This window comes from Equus przewalskii, chromosome X (assembly GCF_037783145.1).
Source record: "Equus przewalskii isolate Varuska chromosome X, EquPr2, whole genome shotgun sequence".
NCBI classification, from domain to species: Eukaryota; Metazoa; Chordata; class Mammalia; order Perissodactyla; family Equidae; genus Equus; species Equus przewalskii.
Window position 1 is genome coordinate 14,400,563 of NC_091863.1, and position 20,168 is coordinate 14,420,730.

The 20,168-nt window shown below is 39.3% G+C and overlaps 1 protein-coding gene across 21 annotated transcripts in view; it reads left to right on the forward strand.

Annotated features, from left to right (window-relative positions):
* The window catches only part of PPEF1 (protein phosphatase with EF-hand domain 1), a 122,710-nt gene that overhangs the window by 70,433 nt on the left and 32,109 nt on the right, over positions 1 to 20,168 (forward strand). For all 21 annotated transcript variants that reach the window (XM_070605260.1, XM_070605271.1, XM_070605257.1 and 18 more), the window contains 4 exons: positions 957 to 1,003; positions 14,687 to 14,853; positions 17,751 to 17,787; positions 18,707 to 18,856. In XM_070605260.1, coding sequence (XP_070461361.1) covers positions 957 to 1,003; positions 14,687 to 14,853; positions 17,751 to 17,787; positions 18,707 to 18,856 — 401 coding nt within the window. The remainder of the gene's footprint in view (positions 1 to 956; positions 1,004 to 14,686; positions 14,854 to 17,750; positions 17,788 to 18,706; positions 18,857 to 20,168) is intronic.

A 20,168-nucleotide genomic window follows, 5' to 3' on the forward strand; every position in this document is an offset into this window, starting at 1 on the left:
GGGATTTTAAACAAAGTGACGGAAGATATTCCTAAGTTAAATTCTATTTGATAATTAAGTTGGATACAAAGAATAAAAATTTATGACCAGAGCTTATGAAAGACAGATATTTCACCTAGAAATAGTTGTCCAAATAGGGCTTTTGAATATTCACTTTTACTTTTTAATGAATGGCTTCATGTCTTCATATGATTTCCCTTACTTGGCGGAGTTTTATAAAGCCATGCTTTCATTTGTATTTCCTGTAACTGTGTTTTCGAAAGAATATCAACTATCTACTTACAATTCTAAAATTTCAGATGCTACTGTTGGAGCATATTCTCTAAATCATGGCTTTAAAAAGCTATGCATTTAGCAATTAAACATATTTATCGAGTGCCTGATATGCACCAGGTACCTTGGAGGCACTTGGGGGTTTAATGCTGACTGAGATAGATACGACTGCTGCTCTCCTAGAGATTACAGTGTAGGCAGTACAGAATAATTGCTAAGAGCTTGAGTTTTGAAGTGAGATAAAATTGAGTTTGGATTCCAGCTCTGAGACTTTGTAGTTGGATAAAATTGTGTAAGTTATTTAAGTACTCTGAGCCTCATTTGTAAAATGAGAATGATGAAAATAGTACCTATCTCATGGAGTGGCTGTAAGGATTGAAGAAGATAATTCATGTAAACCCTTAGCACAGAACTTGGCGCAGAGTAAGCTAAACGCTACTTGAACGGCAGGAGTGAACAGGTAATTGCAATATCAGATGCTGTCCCCTATAGGAAAGGGGACAGAGTTCCCATAGAGTGCTGTGGAAACCAATTGTCTGTTGAATTAATATCATCATAAGATAAAAACCCAATGCCCCAAGACCTCATGGAGTATATCAGCAGTATTTCAATTTTAAAAATCTGTAACAAAATGGGGATTTTCTTGTTGCCTACTGACTAGTGATTTTTCATTTGCACTCCAGGTGATTTGCATGGAAAACTGGATGATCTTCTTTTGATCTTCTATAAGGTAAATGATTATTTCACTAAATATTTGCATTTTTGTTGGAGGAGAGCAGTCCTAGAGTAGATAACGATGTTAGTTTTATTAGGGATATGTACAAATACAGATGTAATACAACAATTTTTATCCAAGAAGCTCAAAGATTTGTAGAGGCATATATTTTGTGGGGTTTTTTTTTTTAACACATCTCATAAAAATTTTTTAAAAATTTAATCTGGGTCTTCGTTTAATACTATTGTTATCTGTATATCCATTAGGATTTGTACCTGATTCTATTTATGGTCTTTATTACATCGTAAATGTCTAGATGGCACAGGATGAGAGGGGAGCAGTCTGTTTTATTTTTATTTTGTTCAGAAGTGAGCATAACACATGCCAGTCTTCTTTTCCATGGCACACTAATTATGCATGAAAGGAGTGCCCTGTAGTAAGTTTCCAGTTGCTCCTTCTCTACTCTGATTCACCATCGCTGGGCTCAGTTGCTCTTTCAGGGCTGTGACTCCTCTTCATTTGTCAGGTTTTGGATGTTGGAGCCCGCACGGAGGGCACAAAACAGCTTGGCCAGCATGGAGTTTCTCTGCATCTCTTTGATTGGATTTGTTTCTCTCTCTGAGCCTGAATATTTTCTGAATATTTGCTTCTGGGACAACTGCCTGTAGAAAAATGATCCTAAAGTGACCCCTGCCTTCACAGTGGAACCCCTTTATCTCTCTTTTTGATTAGTGTGTCATCCCCACAACTAGCATGAATACTTGAATACAACTAATTGAATACTTAGGCACGGTATAAGTGGGTAGATGGGTTGAAAGCAAATATATTCTGATTATTATGATGGCCAATCATTTCTACTCTTTGGAGACTGTGAGAGCTTAAACAAGCCACATAACCTCCATGAACCTCAAATTTTTTTTTGGCTGCAATATTCTTGAGCTTTCACCCCATAAGAGTTGTCTTGTGGATAAAATAACATAAATATCCAAAAGCAGTTTTAAATGAATAAATTATAATAGAAATGCAGGGTTTTCATTTCATCCATTCAGAATGGAAGCTTGGAAGGGAATGGCGCAGGTCAAACCAGGAGTGGATTAATGGAGCTGGCACTTAGGAGGAGATTCTACTGGGACTGCAGGAGGCCTAAGCAAGGATCTAGAGCTAGAGCATGGTAGCCAGAGAGCGGGGTCAGAGGAAGTAGGAGGCTGCCCAGGTAGTCAGTTGGTGTCAGGAAGTCCAGACAAAGGTTTGCTGGTAGGGAGCTGAGGGTATTGGTAAAAGACCAATTCTAGAGATCAACCACAGAATCCAAGCTGGGTGGGGAAAGAAGAGAAGCCAGGATGGACAAATCAACTGGGAGGAATGGCAGGATTGAAGGCTCGGCATGCTCTCTGAGGTCAGGGAGCAGGCTGACTGGGGTGAGGACCTTAGGAAGCAGAAAGGGTGGGAAGTTGTAAGAGGAGTAGTCCTCAGGGATGAGCTGGTCTAAGGTGGAGTCCAGAATGGGGGTGGCTGAAGTGAGTGAAAGAGAATGTCAGAGGTGAGGAGGTCAAGGACATGGAAAGCAGGTATGTAAAATGAGTTGGCCACAGGACCCAGAGATGAGGAGCAGGGGAAGGAAGTCTAGTCAGAGGTCATGGGCCTGGAAGGAGGAGAGGCTTTACCTGAGGCTGGTAAAGTGTTGGACTGTTAGTGGCTCTGAGGAGCAAGTAGACCCTTACCCACTCCTGACCCTGAGATATCTGTTCTGTAGAGGAATTGGTCCTTTCCTTCCAGAGGGCTGCAGGAGTCAGGAGTCTAGCAGCGTCCTTAAGGGAGGCCCAGATTTCCAGAGGGAAGTCTTTCTGAATGAGTTGAAGGCAGAAGGCAGTTTGTTTACCATGAAATGGGGATTCTACTGGCTAAATTGGAAAGCTGTGGGAGAGATGGAAGAATGGACTGCTGAGCGGGTGCCAAGGAATGGCACAGTTTGGGGAATGGGATTTGTTTAACTCAGTAGACGGCACCTTACAAATGTTCAGAAGTTCAGTCCTGCTATTATTGACAATTACAATCTGAGGAAGGAGGAGGGGGCAGAAGGAACGACCACAACAGGAAATCTGGTAATTATTTCTCTAGAGATTTTAAGAAATATATAAAAGGGAAAATAGTTGAGTAAATTAAATGTGAGAAGTGACTTCCGGCGCATTTAGAAAAGAAAACTTCTCAAGAGGTAGTTGAAGATATTAAGGTGTGATCAGGGTAAGGACTCTGGAGTAGACAGATGAGAAAAGAGAGAATTCTGACATGTTTCTTTAATTCTGCCTACAAAACTATATGGAACAGATAAAACTGGAAGGTCTAATGTAAAGATTGAACAGGAGGAGGTGGGTGGTAGAAGTACTATAAAAAGAACTAAAGGTAAAAATAGAGCTTTCACATGAAAGCAAGAAATATTTTGAGAGTTAACCAATGACAGTGTTCAGGAAGGAGAGATTGAGAGCCCAGTGATGAAAGAGGAGGGCACTGTTATTTGGGATGGATTTGGGTAGAGGGAGGTGAGAGGGATGTTTGGAAAGTAGAAGCCTGCAAGAGCCATGAATTAGAATTTTAGCAGGCTTGAGTGAGAAGCAGGTAAAATGCATCTTCAATGTAGAATAAACCACATGCACCAGAATCTTGAAATTGTCTAGTCTAAAAGGGGAAACTGAGGGAAGAGTCATTGATGACAGCAAGGTTCCACTTTAAGAAGTTGAAAAAATGATGTGTTAATGGTGTCTGAGAAGGGAGACTGACCTGGTGCACTTGCGATGATGGCGTGTCACTTAGTTTATGGACCATGAGGGTCCTAAGTTAAAGGCCAGGAAAGGAAAGGGCAGTACACAAAGATGTCTGAGGAATCTACTCCGTATGACGATCTCTAACTTGCAAAGTCAGCATTTTGCCTTTTTCACTCACTCTTTTTGAAGTTTATCTTTTAATTTTTTTTGTGAGAAAGATTGGCCATGAGCTAACGTCTGTTGCCAATCTTCTTTTTGCTTGAGGAAGATTGTCCTCTACTTTGCATGTGAGATGCTACCACAGCATCCCCTGATGAATGGTGTGTAGGTCTATACCCAGGATCCGAACCGGCAAACCTCAGGCCGCTGAAGCAGAGCACATGAACTTAACCATTATGCCACCGGGCCAGCCCCTTTCTAAAGTTTAAATGAGGAATGATGATAGATGGCCCGAGTATAGTGTGGCCTAAAACCATGAATACAGACTATTCTGGAAACAATGTTTCTACATGAATACAAATGAAAGTGATACGCCATCTATCCAAAGGGCAAACTCCCATCTACTTTTTTTTTGTACACATGTCACATACCCAGAATTAAGTAAAAAGGGTCTCTGAGCTCTTGAAATTGTTGTCAGAATTTCAATGAACTTTACTCACAGGGCAGGCCCTAGGCCCTTACTCAAAGACCAGTGAACATATATCAGTTAAAACCTTATTTGACACATGGTTCCTAGCGGCTTGCCTGTCTGGCTACCCACCCCACAGCAGATTAGGGACTGGAAGGAGAAAGGCAAAAGTGAGATACAATGGCAGCAATAAAAAGTAAAGCTCTTCCTGACAGAGGAACTGTGGAAATGAGATAGGAAATGCAGTGATCTGGGGCTGTGTGTGTAGGGAAGAGAGTGCCATACTTCTCAGACGTGCCTGAGGGGATGCTTAGGTTGATGAGCCTGCGTGGTCAAGAAAGTTCCAAGTTCTATGGTGTACACCATTTTAAGAAGTGAAGAGAACAAATGGCACATTTTCAAAACTCCCAGTCAAAATGGTTAAAGTAATTTTAAAATGTATTTTGGCTTTTAAAAGAGTAAGCTTCAGTGATCTGGAAAATTCGTTTCAGCAATGCTTATATTACAAGTGAGTATCATTATTGGGTCTTAGGTATGGGAGGATGAGAGAACATGAAGAAAAAGAAAGATTAGTTGAGAGAAGAGCAATGAGCCAGGAAAGCAGATGAAGAGGAAAGGAAGAACATCTTAAAAATGAGAAGAGAGGTGGGGAGTGGTGGATTTCTCTTCGTGGCATCAGATCCAAATGTTGCCTGTGCAGGGACTACAGCAGGTGCTATGACCAAGCAATCACTTGATTGCTTCAGGAAATGGTAGAGTTTCTGTGACGATGGCTGATTCTCACTGCGATACTCAATGCATCACCAGTGTGTTGAATCCTAATTATATGTAACGCCCTGCGTGTGGCACTTTCCTCTGGTTCACGCACACAGAATTGAGCCGCCTCACTGTAAGCCATGGGCTCGCTATCCTCTGTTGAGAAGCAGCTAGTGACCATGCTTTAACCTATCCTTATTTTATTTATTATTTAATTTATTAAAATTATTTTTATTTTATTCAAGTTCTGATTGAACTTGAATTGCAGGAAATAGTTTGGCAAATTACATTCTGTTGGAGATTTTTAGAGCTATAAATGACCAAAGTTTATATTATGCTCTGACTAACTGATTTCTCTCTATCAACCCAAAAGAGAACTAGGACAACCTTAGGCTTTGAACTGAGGCAAAATTGTAGTTTATCTTTCAGTTGGTGTTTTGCTAGACTATTTCTTCCTCATTAGTTCTTTTTTTTTTTAAAAGATTTTATTTTTTCATTTCTCTCCCCAAAGCCCCCCAGTACATAGTTGTATATTCTACGTTGTGCGTCCTTCTAGTTGTGGCATGTGGGACGCTGCCTCAGCATGGTTTGATGAGCAGTACCATGTCCGCGCCCAGGGTTCGAACCAACGAAACACTGGGCCGCCTGCAGCAGAGCGCGAGAACTTAACCACTCAGCCATGGGGCCAGCCCTGTCAGTTCTTTTATATAGTGTAGAATGAGTAGGCTGCAGAGCTGGGGCTGGCCCAAGGCCAAACAAGGGCATAGCCTGAGAGGGAGAGTGATAATGTAGGGTCACTGAGATGCCTCACCATATTATTCTTTTCATCCAAGTGGTTGGTTTGGTTTAAGACTTCTATCATTATAACTGATCATATGCAAAAGTGAATCTGTCCACTCATTTGTTCATTCAATAAACTTATCTGGTCCCTACACACTGTAGGCACTTCAAGGCACCATATAAAACCTGTGGGAAGATACAAAGATGAATATGAAGTTCATTCATTTCATATATATTTATTAAACATCTATTATGAATGAGGTACTCTGCTAAGGGTTGGTGATACAGTGTGACTAAGATGAAGTTTTTGGCCCCAAAGACATCATAGTTCAGTGAGGAAGGTCAACTAATAAAAGAACAAGACAGTTAAGGGTGGGATGTGTTATGACTGGGTTAAGCACAAGGCTCCAAGGGAGCACATTGCGGGGACACCTAACATCATGGGAGACTTCCTGGAGGAGGTAACATTTAAGACAATCCCTTCCAAGAATTTTAGTAATTTAGTAAGAGCCTAAATCATGAAGAAAAGTTTTGGAGGATTGGAAAAGATTTTATTCTCACTCTTTGGTGGTGCACTGCAATAAATGATGGGATTCGTACCAATGATTGTTTTTGATTGATTGTTTTGAAATTTTGGTTTCTTTAATATTTGATTGTCCTTAAAAATTTTATCATTTAGCACCTTAAGACTAAGCTAGGGGGCCAGCCCCATGGCGGAGTGGTTAAGTTCATGTGCTCTGCTTTGGTGGCCCTGGGTTCACCAGTTCGGATCCTGGGCACAGACCTATGCACTGCTCATCAAGCCATGCTGTGGAGGCATCCCACATAGAAGAACTAGAATGACCTGCAACTAGGATATAGAACTATGCACTGGGGCTTTGGGGAGAAAAAGAAAAAAGGAGGAAGATTGGCAACAGATGTTAGCTCAGGGCCAATCATTCTCAAAGGAAAAAATAAAAAAGACTAAGCTGGACATTTTCAGCTCATAATTCTATCTGAGTTTGAAAAAAATGCTTTCCTTTAGGTGCCACACTGTTAACCATGGCAGACCTTTGCTGAAAGGGCATCTCAACTTTATATGGCTTCAAATATCATCAAGTGAAGCAATCTACATAGTATTAGTTAGGTCATATTTTTAGATTTTATTTTCTGAAGAGGTTAATTTTAATAAGTCACTTTTGCTTAGAGTGACCAATTTGAAATACTACACTTCATTCAGAGCCTTAGCCTTGCTAAAATTATAAGACATTTTTCCTCATTGAATAGAAAGCTTGAAATTTTAGATCAAATTTTGGCAAATTAGTTTGTTAAATTGATGCTGTGAGTGGAGACCTCCTGAAGTTGAAAAAGAGAAGATGCACGTGGACAGAGAGAAGCTAATTAACTCTTAACCGTGTATCATACTGATGCTGCTGTCCATTGGAAGCCATGCCATCTTGTTTTCCTTTTCTTCTCTCTCCCCTACCGTCCTCCACCCCGAGGTCCAGAAATTTCCAGTTGAGAAGGTCATTAAGTATTTTGTTTCTTCTCTGTCACTGATACGCTTCACACTGCCACAGCAGTCAATTGTTTCCCTTTTGAAATTAAGGCAGTATGTTGCAATCAGAACAGACCTCTGAAATAGAATTTGCAAAAGAAATGAAAACTAAAATAATGAGGAATTGAGGTCCAGAGGTTGTCGTTTGATGTGCCTTGGGAAAATGTCCAAAACAATTAGGATAACTTCTAGATGGCTGTTGTAAAGTACTTTAGTAGAAAATAAGTGAGAATATAGGGAAACATTTTTGTCTCTATTCAAGTTAATTAATTGTGGTCTGCTATTTTTTCCCCTGCAGGTCGTCCGAGTGCTGTTCAGAGCTGTAGTTACCCTGGGTTTTCTGTATTTGTCAACTTGATCTCCATGTCCTAGATGGTTTGTTGTATATCAGCTGCAGAGTAAGCAGAGAATTTGGTTTACTAGAACTGAGTGGAGGATGGGTTATAGCCGCTGTTGTGCTTCTTTGAAGGAGACCCAGGGAAATTTCAGTAGCTGGCAGCCGAAATAGCCTAGAGACTCATGTCCCAGGAGATTTAGCTCCTCATCTTCTTATGTGTTTTCCCATTCCCTTATTAGTCTAAGACTAGAATGTGTTTGAACTCAGTCTTGGTAAAGTAATACGGCTAATCTTGAATCAACAGGGCAGATCTTATACATCCAAATAAGTCTTGCCTTCTTTGAAGTGGTTGCCTTGAGAGGCTCAACACGTACAGGAGTTCGGTATACATTTAGAACTCCTTTTAAAATCGCTTTCAGAAACTATGACATATTCTGTTGAATGAGCTTCGTTATCACAAATCTTAGTCTTTTGACAACGTGTGATTTTTTGAAAAGGTTGAAACTTATTGGGTATCAAGTGTGCTGTATAAGATGGAAGGCCTAGCTGACCATTACTATTTTTGGCTCAAAGTTAGGTTTATCTCAAGAAATTCATTATTCTTAGCTCTTAGGTGAAATACCTAAAAACAAAGTTTGGTTTAACTGGAGATGAAAAGTTCTAATACAAGAAAATTCATAACAGTGGAAAACGTGTTTACCATACAAATATAATAATTATCATTTTAGACTGTTGCTTTTCTCAAATTTTGATGTTAAGGTTATGCTGGCTTCATGAAATAAATTGGAGAGATTTTCACCTTTTTCTATTGTTTGGAACCTAAATCCCTGGTTCTCAAACTTGGGTATACATTGTAATCACTCAAGGAAGTGGAAAAAAAATACTGATCCTGAGTCCCACTCCCAGAGGTTCTAATGGACACCTGGGGACTTTTTAAAGCTCCCCAAGTGATTCTAATGTGCAGCCAAGGATGGGAATCATTGGTTTATATAATATTAAAACTATTTGCTCTTGAAAGTTGAGATAGAGCTCTGCTATAAAGCCACATGGAGCCAAAGCACTATTCAAGTTTTCTACTTCTTTTGAATCAATTTTGGTAGTTTCTAATTTTCAAAGAAATCCTCCATTTCTCTAAATTGTGAAAGTACATTGCCATAGATGTCAATATTATATTCTTTACTTATATAATTTATTTACTTCTCTATATCTTTATATCATTTTTCTAATCATTAATCTTACATTTTTTTCCTTCTCTTTTTTCACTTATCCTCAGTCTCATGATGAGTTTATCAGTTTTATTGGTTCTTTCAAAGAATCACCCTTTGGATTTTCATATCTTTTCTTTTTTGCTTGTTTTCTATTTCATTAGTTTCAGCTTTTATCTTTATTTGGTTGACATTATTGTTTTTTTCTAATTTCTTAAGATGAATACAGTCTTTCATGTGCATCTTTTTTAATAATGAAGACATTTAAGGCTACACATCTTTTCTGATTTTAGTTTTAACTGAGCCTTTTATTGAACTTGTAATATTGCTTTTAATTTCCTCTTCGATCTAGGGCTTATTAAGACTACAATTTTTAATTTCCAAGCATCTTAATTCAAGGAGCTAGAATTTTTCAAGTCATATTTTTATTTATTTCAAATTTTATTGGATTATGATAAGAGAATGTGTCCTATGAAATGTTTCTTATTTTGAATTTATTAAGCATTTCTTTGAAATCAAGTCATTATTGATTCTCATAAAGATTCCGTGGACAAATGAAAAATTAATTGTATTCTCTCTTTGTAGGATGCAAATTTCTTCATATCTTTATCTATTAAATTAAGTTCATTGATTATATATTCAATTTTTCCATATATTTATTTTCTTTTATATGTCTAAATATGTGTATTATATATTGCTATGTAACAAATTACCCCAGTACTTAATGACTTAAAACCTCAAATATTTAGTGTCTCAGTTTCTGTGGATCAGAAATTTGAGTGCAGCTTAGCTGGGTGGTTCTGGCTTAAGGTATCTCATGAGGTTGCCGTCAAACTATTGGCCGGGGCTGCAGTCGTCTGAAAAGTTGACTGGGGCTGGAGGACCTATTTCCAAGGTTGCTGACTCACATGGCAGCAGGCACAGCATTTCAGTTCCTTGCTGGCTGTTGGCAGAACAGCCACATGGGCCTCTCCACAGGGTACCTGAGTATTCTCATGACGTAGCAGCTGGCTTTCCCCAGAGTAAGTGATCCGAGAAAGAGAGCAGGCAGGAAGCTGCAGTGTCTTTTGTGACTTAGTCGCCCAAGTTGCACACCAGCACTTCTGCTGTGTTTTTTTATTCCTTAGAAGCAAATCAGTTAAGTCCAGTGCACATTCTAGGGGTGGCCAATTAGGCTTCACTTTTTAAAGGGAGTGTCAAAGAATTTGTGGACATTATTTTAAACCAGTAATTCAATCTGAATAATTCACTATGTTTGTATTTTTAAACAATTTCTTCTTGCATTTATAGAAGTTAAATATATGAAATAAAACTTGTTCTTTTATTGAATACTAGTTCATGAATTGTATCTTCTTCATAAAGTGCCTTTTATTGTGATGGATTGTTGCTTTGTGATCTGGTTTAGCACTTTTAATATTAAATTCCACTTTGTCTAGTATTAATATTTGCATTTTTTCTTTCTCTTTGTTGCGTTTCCCTTGTTTTCAACCTCCCTTTATCTATTTTTTCACGCGTATTTCTCTCAAACTATGTATATCTGAGTTTTGTGTTTTAATGTAGTCCGGTAATCTTGGCGTTTTAATGGGAGAATTTAACTCACATTTTGTATAACAACAGATATTTTTTGTTGTTGTTTGTTTTTTGTTTTTTTGGTGCTGAAACCCAGGAACAATAACAATAGATATTTTTGAAAAATTTCCTTCTCTTCTACTTTGTTTACAGTTTATTTCACTTCTTTCATCATTTTCCTTTTCCTTTTGTTGTTTTGACGAAGTTTTCTTTTTATTGTTTTCTTTGACATTTTTACTGTGTTTTTCCATTCACTAGTGGTTATCTTCCCATTCTTGATAGTTCTAATGAATAATGTGTGTGTGTATATTTCTCAAATAGCTATAACTTTCTTCTTCCACCATTATCCTCTCTCTCCTCCAGTAGGATAAATGTATTTATTTTCACACTTTCCATATCTGTCCCCCATTCAGATGAGATTTGTAGAGAATTTTACTTTTCTCCCCTCACCTCCCCTGCAAATCCTAGCTATTGGTCATGCCATATTTTTAGTTCTTGACCATTATTAGCTTTTCCTTCATAGTATATTTCTTCTATTTCTAGAATCCTTGCTTAGTACTTAAATGCAAGTTCTACATGACCACAATTGATTTATTTTTAATTATATATTGCAAGGTTCATTGTTCACATCTGTCTTTTTTCCTTTTGGTCTTTCCCTGGGTTAAGAACTTTTTATTGTTACTGCTGTTATTTGGTTAGAATATTTTCTTGGGTGTTTTCCTTTTTGGGGCATGTGGCTGCTACAGTCTCTGAATGCAAGCTACTTGAATGCAGGGACTTTGTATGGTTTACTTTTGGTTTCTAGCACCTAGAGCTGTGTCTACGTACATAACAAGCAATCAATACATGTTCATTGTTTTTTGGTATTAGATCACTACATCATCACATGTCTTTTTTCCACCCTGAAGAATATTTACGTTGTTGGTATTTGATCCTTTACACATCTGCAAATATTTTCTATCACCCTGAGAAGTTAATAATGTCACAGGGGCTGGCTCCGTGGCCGAGTGGTTAAGTTCATGCACTCGGCTGCGGCGGCCCAGGGTTCAGATCCTGGGCGCGGACATGGCACCGCTCGTCAGGCCACGTTGAGGCAGCGTCCCACATCCCACAACCAGAAGGACCTGCAACTAGGATATACAACTGTGTACAGGGGGGTTTGGGGAGATAAAGCAGGAAAAAAAAAAGATTGGCAACAGTTGTTAGCCCAGGTGCCAATCCTTAAAAAAAAAAAAGGAAGATTGGCAACAGTTGTTAGCCCAGGTGCCAATCTTTAAAAAAAAAAATAAAATAATGTCTTGGCCAATACACAATTCTTCATTTATAGTCCTTTTGTCTCTTTAATTTGTATATTTTACTCCACTATCTTCTACCTCCCAGTACTGCAGATGAGAAGTCTGATGCCAGGATGATTCTTTTCCCTTTGTAACTTGTTCTTTTTGTCTGGCAACTTCTAAGACTTTTACAGGTAATAGGGATTTTTTTTCCCCATGAATTTTGAATAGGAATCATGAACTCTTTCAAACTTCAGACTGAAGTCTCTTTTTAACTATAGAAAATTCTCTCTCTTATTTATGTAGTTATTGCCTCTTCTCCATCTGTTCCTTTTTTCTGATTCTGGAATGCTTATTATTGGCATATTAGTTCTCTTGGCTCTGAACTCTAATCTCTTACTCATTCCTCATGATTTTTATCATTTTGCTTTTTGCTCTGTGTGAGAGGTTTTTTCATCTGCTTGCTCTTTCAGGTCAATAATGTATTTTCCAACCACTCTTTCTTTAGGTAGCTCTAATTAATTGATATTTTAAATTTGAATAGCACATTTTAATGCCAAGAATTATTAACTTTTTGTTCTTTATTTTATAGTCCTCTTATTATTTTTTAAAATAAAGCTGTCCTCTGTCTCCTCCAGCAGTCCTGTCTTTTAGGGGACAGGACTTTGGCAGATCTGATTGCTCTACCTCTTTCTGGTTACTGGAACCCCTTAAATACTAGGTTATTTCCAGTTTTTATTTTCTGCTTAAGCTAGGTTAAGCCTCTCCATAGTTGGAGGCACAACAGTTTCCACTCTTGCATGAAGAGTATGAAAGGAAGTCTCTATGTTCCTAGGTGCCCCTAAATGCAAGTGTTAGTGTTCTTTTGGCTTCAGAGATATAGAAGTTCCCTATACTTTTTCTAGTAAGATCCAGCTTCTCCTTCCCCAATCAGGACCACACATCACTTAATCAAGGGGTCCACAGGTCCCCTCAGGCCTAGTTCTTCCACGTTCTCACACTCTCTAGCCCCTTGCAGGCCTAAACATCCCAATAGAGCCTATAACCTTCAACACCCCTCAGACTCCTCCAGCTTACTCACCCCAGCCAGCTGAAGGCTGGGGGAAGGAAGAGCATCAGAGATGCAGAATCCTTCCCCTTTTCTTTAAGTTTTGATAAGCAATAGCCTATATTTTTGCAACTGGCTGACACTATCTAAGCCCAGTGTGAATAAGGTTACATGAATAAATGTAAAATAATGGGATCTTAAAATTAGAGATAGCGTGGAGGCCATAATAAAATGAATCTCTTAATTTGTATGGTGCTTTATGGTTTTCATGCAATTTTAGACACATAGTCTCGTTGAGTTCCAAAGTAGTTCTGTGAGGTAAGTATGGAAATTATCATCCCCATTTTACAGATGAGGAAACTACAGTTCATGAAGATTAAATAACTTGCCCAAGGACACTTGGGTAATAGTGGAGCTGGCCTAGAGACTAAGTCTCATTTCTGGCAAAGAACACTATGCCACTGCTTGTTTGTTTGTTTGTTTCCAATAGCCTACAGAACATACTACATTGCATAATGATTTCTGGAATCCCTAAGTTATATGTTGCAACTTGTATAATATTTTTTCAACTATTTCTATTATATTGATATGAACAATTTAAAATGTATATACATACTAGGATGGTGAGTATAAAGTAACAAGACTTTCTTATATAGTTTGGAATCTAACAAAAGAGGAAGTTGAAAATAGTTTGAGGGGGCCAGCCCCATGGCTGAGTGGTTAAGTTCACATGCTCTGCTTCAGCAGCCTGGGGTTCACCAGTTCAGATCTTGGGCATGGACCTACACACTGCTCAACAGGCCATGCTGTGGTGGCATCCCACATAGAAGAAATTGTTTGAAAAAGCTTAATATAACTGTAATATGTGTATTATTTCCTGAAGGTAACTTTTTTGAAGGAGGACATACATTTGGATATATGAGTACTTAAATTTTTCTCTTGGTAATGTATTTATAAACATTTGAGTTTATCTTACTATGCAGTAGAAATGTGCTTGGCCATGCACTGGTAGGCATGACATGGTTGTTTTGTCTTAGAGTTTAGTGGTACAGAAGCAAACAAATCAATAGCTGTTGTAAAGACCAGAGCTTTGTCCTGATCCCAGTACTTTTTCTTGCTAACACTGTGTTTAAAAGTATTATCTCATACTCTGGAGTGATAATCAAAATATTTAACAAATGTGGCCTTGTCAGTGAGCAGTCACTACCCACCAGCTATCAGCACCTGATGTTAATGTACTGGTGGTATACCAGCCCTGCTCACAGTGGCATGGTACCTGACACTTTCCTGGGTACTTCCATATCCATAACCTCATTTGATCTGCGGCAGGGTGTGGGGAGATATAGTGTCTTCCAGTTTTTGCAAATTGAGGGAATCACAGTGCAGAGAAGTTAAAGGTAGGGCCCTTTAGAAGGGAAGACTTTTGGCTCTTAGTTGAGTCTTCTTCCTTGGGTACAAGTTTCCCTCTTTTCAAGGGAGAAGGAAGAGATGAGAGTAGCCATTTTTGATAGGACAAGTATCAGTCCTTTCAGAGAAAAACTCATAGTAGGTGGTGGGTAGAATGAGCAATCCCCGTCTCCCCTGGAGTCTTCCTGTCCCGAGCTAATGTTTCACTTCCAAGGTCCCCTGCCGGAGATGCCTGCCCTGGAAGAGTGAATCTGGCTCAAGTGAGTGAGCAGAGTTTTCCCGGTGGAAGAACTGACTCGGCGTCTTTTCTCCATGTTCACAGGGACGTTAAATACAGAGCCTTACTTTAAAAGTATACTCTTTTAACTGCTTGTTTTCCCCCTCTCCTCCTTCCACAGAATGGTCTCCCCTCAGGAAGCAACCCATATGTTTTTAATGGTGATTTTGTAGATCGAGGAAAAAATTCTGTAGAGATCCTAATGATCCTGTTTGTCAGTTTTCTTGTCTACCCCAATGACCTGCACTTGAACAGAGGGAACCATGAAGATTTTATGATGAATATGAGGTAATCTAGGCCTTTAGATTTCTTTTGTTTCCCGCTCTGGAAAATACTGCCATGTTTAGTTCCTAGAGAGTCAGAGGTGAGTGTAGAGAAGTAGGGATGAGGGGAATCTCAAGGAAGACCTCAGTTCTCACCCCAATTTACCACCCCTAATCTTCTACTGAGGGAGTATAAATTGCTCTGAAGTCCCCTTCCTATCTTTTCTTCCAGTTCTATCCTTCCTTCTCCCTTCTATTACATTCTTTCTCTTCCTTCCATGCCCACAGGCCAAACTGTGTACCGGGTAGACATGTTAGGTTCTATGAGCAGATTTAGATGGAATCATTCCGTTGCTGCTTTTTTGGCTTGCCTCAGATATTGTCTCAGAAACTAGTACTGTGTTTTTCATGACATTGTGTTTTTTATGACATGGTGATTGCTTCTGGCACAGTTGTTCATAAACATATTTGAGAACAGCTGTAACATAGCATTTCAGCTATCTGACTCACTGGAGATTTGAAGAATAAAGATTGGTTAAATGGTTTACCAGTTTTTGCTGAAAGGCACAGTAGGTGGCAAATGTTCCCCTTTCCCTTCTTTCTTCCCCATTCCTCCTTCTCCTCCCCCACTACCTGCCCCCTCCTCCTTTTTCCTGTTTTTTGTTCCTTGTTTTATGAAAAACAGAATCCAGTTTGCTCTAGGGTGGTAGAAGGCATGACATATTTCATGCTTTTGGTCCTGGGCTTTTGAGTGCTCTGATCAAAGCTCAGCAACTGATTAGTTTTGCCTTTGGGGCAGTTCTGGCACTTGGCCCAAGAGTACAGTTTCAATATAATTCTTAGGTGTGGAAGCAAATGCTAAGACTATGAAGAAGCAAAAATCCCAAGGCTATTGTCAGAAGCCCATTATGCATAATATAGCTCAATACTTTTATTTGGACATGCCGTTTATCCTTCTATTTATTCAGTTAGCCAATCATATTTATCTAGTGCCTACAATGGTTAATGAAAGAGATATGGCCCTTGCCCTCAGAAAGTTTATGTCTAGCAGGGAAGACGTGAGAGTTGAATAGGTTTTTCGAGTGTGATGAATTTGTAAATTGGGGGATCCAACCTGTCTGACAGGTGATGGAAGGGTCTCTCATAGAAGCATGGCGTTAGCCAGACCTGAAGGATGAATTAGGCAATCAAGAAAGGGCCATGGTGGGGCTATGGGAAACAGTGTTCCACAGTGGAGGCACAACTTATGTAGAGCTTGGGAAAAGACTTTTAGACTTGAAAGAAGTTCAGGGGGGGTGGGAGCATAGACTGAAGAACAGGATGGTGCCTGATAGGGCTGGAGACATAAGAAATAGTTGGATCATGCAAAGGAATTTGGACTTTCTTCTGAGGACAAGAGAAAATCATTGAAGAGTATTATAAATTTGTATTTTAAAATGCAGGAGGAAGAGTAATTTGGATATGGGGAGGCCAATTAGGAAGTAGTTGAAGGAAGAGGTGATGGAGTCTTACTTAGACTAGGGTGATGGGGATGGAGGTGCAAAGAAGTAGATTCAAGAGGAGTTTAGACAATGATGATTTAAGGCTTGGTGATGTGATATGGGGGACTTGAAAAAAGAGAGAATCAAGGATGACCTTCAGGTTTCTGGCTTGAGTTTAGGGGTACAGCAGCATCATTCCCTGATATTGGAAACACGATAAGAGGAAAAAGTTGGGATGAGGGAGAATGATGAATTCAGTTAGGGGTAAGATGATTTGAGGTGCTGTTGAGTATACGTGTCCAGAGCTCAGAAATGAAGTGTGGCTTGGAGCATTGTTCTGCAGTATTGGCGCGTAGGTAGTAAGTGAAGCCCTGGGCACAGATGAGATTGCCAAGGGAGAAAGTGAAGGGAGACGAGGGCCTAGGACAGACTCTGAAGGAACTCCAACATTTCAGGCTGGGTAGAGGAGAACTTGCAAAGGAGGTTCAAAATTGCCAGAAAGGTAGGAGGAAAGCCAAGAGAGTTGACTGTCCCAGAAGTCCAGAGAGGAAAAGTTTCCCAGAAGGATTGGGTAGTCAACTGTATTTAGTGTTTCAGAGAGGGCAAGAAAGATGAGGACTGCAAAGTGTCCTTTGGATTTAACAACATGGACACCTTTGGTGAGTACAGGACTGAATTCATCTCAGAAAACATAATGTTACACTGTAGAAGCCTGACCTGACATGATTTGCATGGAAACCCGGAGTTAGTATGCTTTGTTCTGACTTGACCGTGTTGGGTATTAAGAGTGTATATTATTATCCTAAGGCAAGGAAAAGTAATTGAAAAAAATTTCTATCATTAAATTTCCCTTAGTGACTGCTATTCAGGCATTAACATTCTTGACACTTTCTATTAAAACCTTCAATACCATTACATGGTATTTATATCAGAGAAAGTATAAAGAGTCAACTTATCTTCTAGGCTTTTCTTTGTCTTTTTTCAGTCTTTTTGTCCCCCCAATCATTCATTTACTATAAGATGTAGGTTGTCTGAGAAATTCTACTGTAAATGAAAAGCATTCTCCCACACAGCTTCCCCCAGCTGCCACAGCACACTGCTCTGAATACTTGCAGCATTTATATAACCTATACCTACTATGTATTTCTTAAGTTGTTTTGTAATTGTTTCATGAAAATTTATCTTCTTTCTATGCTGTACTATACTATACTGTACTATACTCTAAGCTCCTTGAGGGGAGGGATGATGTCATTGGCTGCTTTTGTTTTTTCCCATCATACCTGGCAAAGACTTGGGTAAGTAGTAGTCAGTTCCAACTAAAGTCTAGTTTCTTGAGTTCTTGTGATAATGAGATGTCAAGGGTTCCCCATTTTGCATGATTCATGTAAGTAAGAGTTGTCAACATTTAATTAAGTAGTTTAAATCCCATTGTTTTTTTCAGATATGGCTTCACAAAAGAAGTTTTGCATAAATATAAGGTAAGACCCATATACTTTTTTTTTTTTTTTTTGCATTCCCTTTGCTGTTTATACATAGAAGTAAAAAAAGAGCCTTCAGGAAGGGTGATGGGAGAACTAGTCAGAATCCATGCCAATAAATAAAAAAGCACAGCAGGAAGCCCTGGCCATGGTAGAGATCTAATTTTCTTCCTGGACTAAACCAAGCTTTTTCTTTGTAACTTTTGTGTAAGTTTCAGCATAAATACAAACATATTCTATTATTTTAAAGATTCCCAGGATTTGTTTTACTCAGGTATGGTAAAACATGGAGACATGGAAATGACTGTCATAAAGGAAAAGGTTTTTACTTTTTAGGAGTCATGGCACACCACACTGGGGACCACATGGGGAAGCACCAGAGTTGGTCAGAGGCAGAGGGAGCAAGGGGAAAAACGTGGACAAGAGCCTTTATTGTGGTTTCTGTAGGAAGGAATGGGTGAGGCAGTGTAAGCAGGTTTACCATTGGCTAGTTTGAATAATTTCAGCAGACTCTAGGGCATACAGGTTGTCCAAGGTTATCTGATACCTGGCCCTGGGATGATTAGGGGAGGGGAATGAATAGTGGCCCTGAGTGTGAGAGCTCCCTAAAGGAGGTAGTTGGGAGAGTGGGCTCTGAATTGGTTGGTTTGCATAGGAAAGGCCGGTCATTTACTATCTCTAGGAATTAGCTAGCCCTGGGAGGGGCAACATCTCCTCCAGGATCAGCAAGGCACCAAGATGTCAAAGTATCAAAAATATAGAATCAAAAGACATAGCTAATGCATGCTAGAGGATTAGTGACTCCATGCTGACATCCTTTGGGTGGCATGAAAACTTGCTTTTTGTCCATACGTTGGGACTATTCAATAGACTTGAACCTATCCGAAAAATAAAACTTAACTCAAGCTCTAACTTACAGCTACATGGAAGAAAAATCTTGCAACTCTTGGAAGACGTCTATACCTGGCTCCCAATTGGTACAATCATTGATAATGAAGTCCTGGTCATACATGGTGGGATATCAGAGTCCACAGACTTGAATTTACTCCATCATATGGAAAGAAACAAAGTAAGAAGCAATGTTTACATGAATCTCATCTCAGAAATTTATAAGGGGATACATACCTCTTTCCATTTATTATTTTGTATTCATTTGTGTTTTAATGGTTGTAACTCTGAAAAGATTAGTGCATGGGACCGGCCCCATGGCCGAGTGGTTAAGTTCACATGCTCTGCTGCGGCGGCCCAGGGTTTCGCTGGTTCGGATCCTGGGTGTGGACATGGCACCGCTCGTCAGGCCACGCTGAGGCGGCATCCCACATGCCACAACTAGAAGGACCCACAACTAAAATATGCAATTATGTACTGGGGGATTTGGGGAGAAAAAGCAGAAAGAAAAGAAAGAAGATTGTCAACAGTTGTTAGCTTAGGTGCCAATCTTAAAAAAAAAAAAGATTAGTACAAATTTTAAGAAAATCTATGATTACATGATAAATAACTAACTGGGTAGCCTCTATATATGGAAAATATTTTTTTAATTCATGATGAAAATGGGAAAATGTGGAAATGTTGGCATTTCGTGTAGTTTCTAAAAGTAACAAACCCTGACTTTTAAAAATTAAAATCTCTAATTAATTAATATTGTGGTAAACTATATGTAACATAAAATTTACTACTTTAACCATTTTTAAGTGTACAATTCAGTGGTATTAAGTACATTCACATTGTTGTGCATCCATCACTACTACCAGCACCATCCATTTCCAGAACTTTTTATCTTCCCAAACTGAAGCTCTACCCATTAAACAATAACTCCCCATTCCCCCTCCCTCCAGCCCCTGCCAACCACCATGCTACTTTCTGTCTCTATGAATTTGACTACTCTAGATACTTCAGAGAAGTGGAATCACTCAGCAATTTGTTTCTGAATTGATATGATTTCCCTTATACTATACTCCAAACGGCTCAGGGTATTTTTGGGGAAATATTTTAAACCCAAGTAATCGTATTAAGTACAACAGAAGCAGAGCAGGAACATGTATAGAACCTCCAAGGGAAGTGCCTATGTGGGGCCTGTAATGCTCCCACGCTTAGTGAAGGATTCCTTTGGCTGGGCCTTGCAAAGTGATGGAGTTGTCTTCCTCCTGTACCAGAGGCCAGCCAAAGCCCTCAGACCAGGGGCATAGGGGGTGTCATGTGGGCGTGAGAACCAATAGCCGCTCTGGAGCCAGATGATTGTATATGGTCCTAGTGAGAAACCTGAACCCTTACCCCTCAGAGACTGATAATCAGTTTCCAACCAATCTAGGCAACTGAGGTCTAGAGCCGGAATTTAGCTTGATATAGACAGAAATATGACTGCTATTCACCTTGAGTGTTTG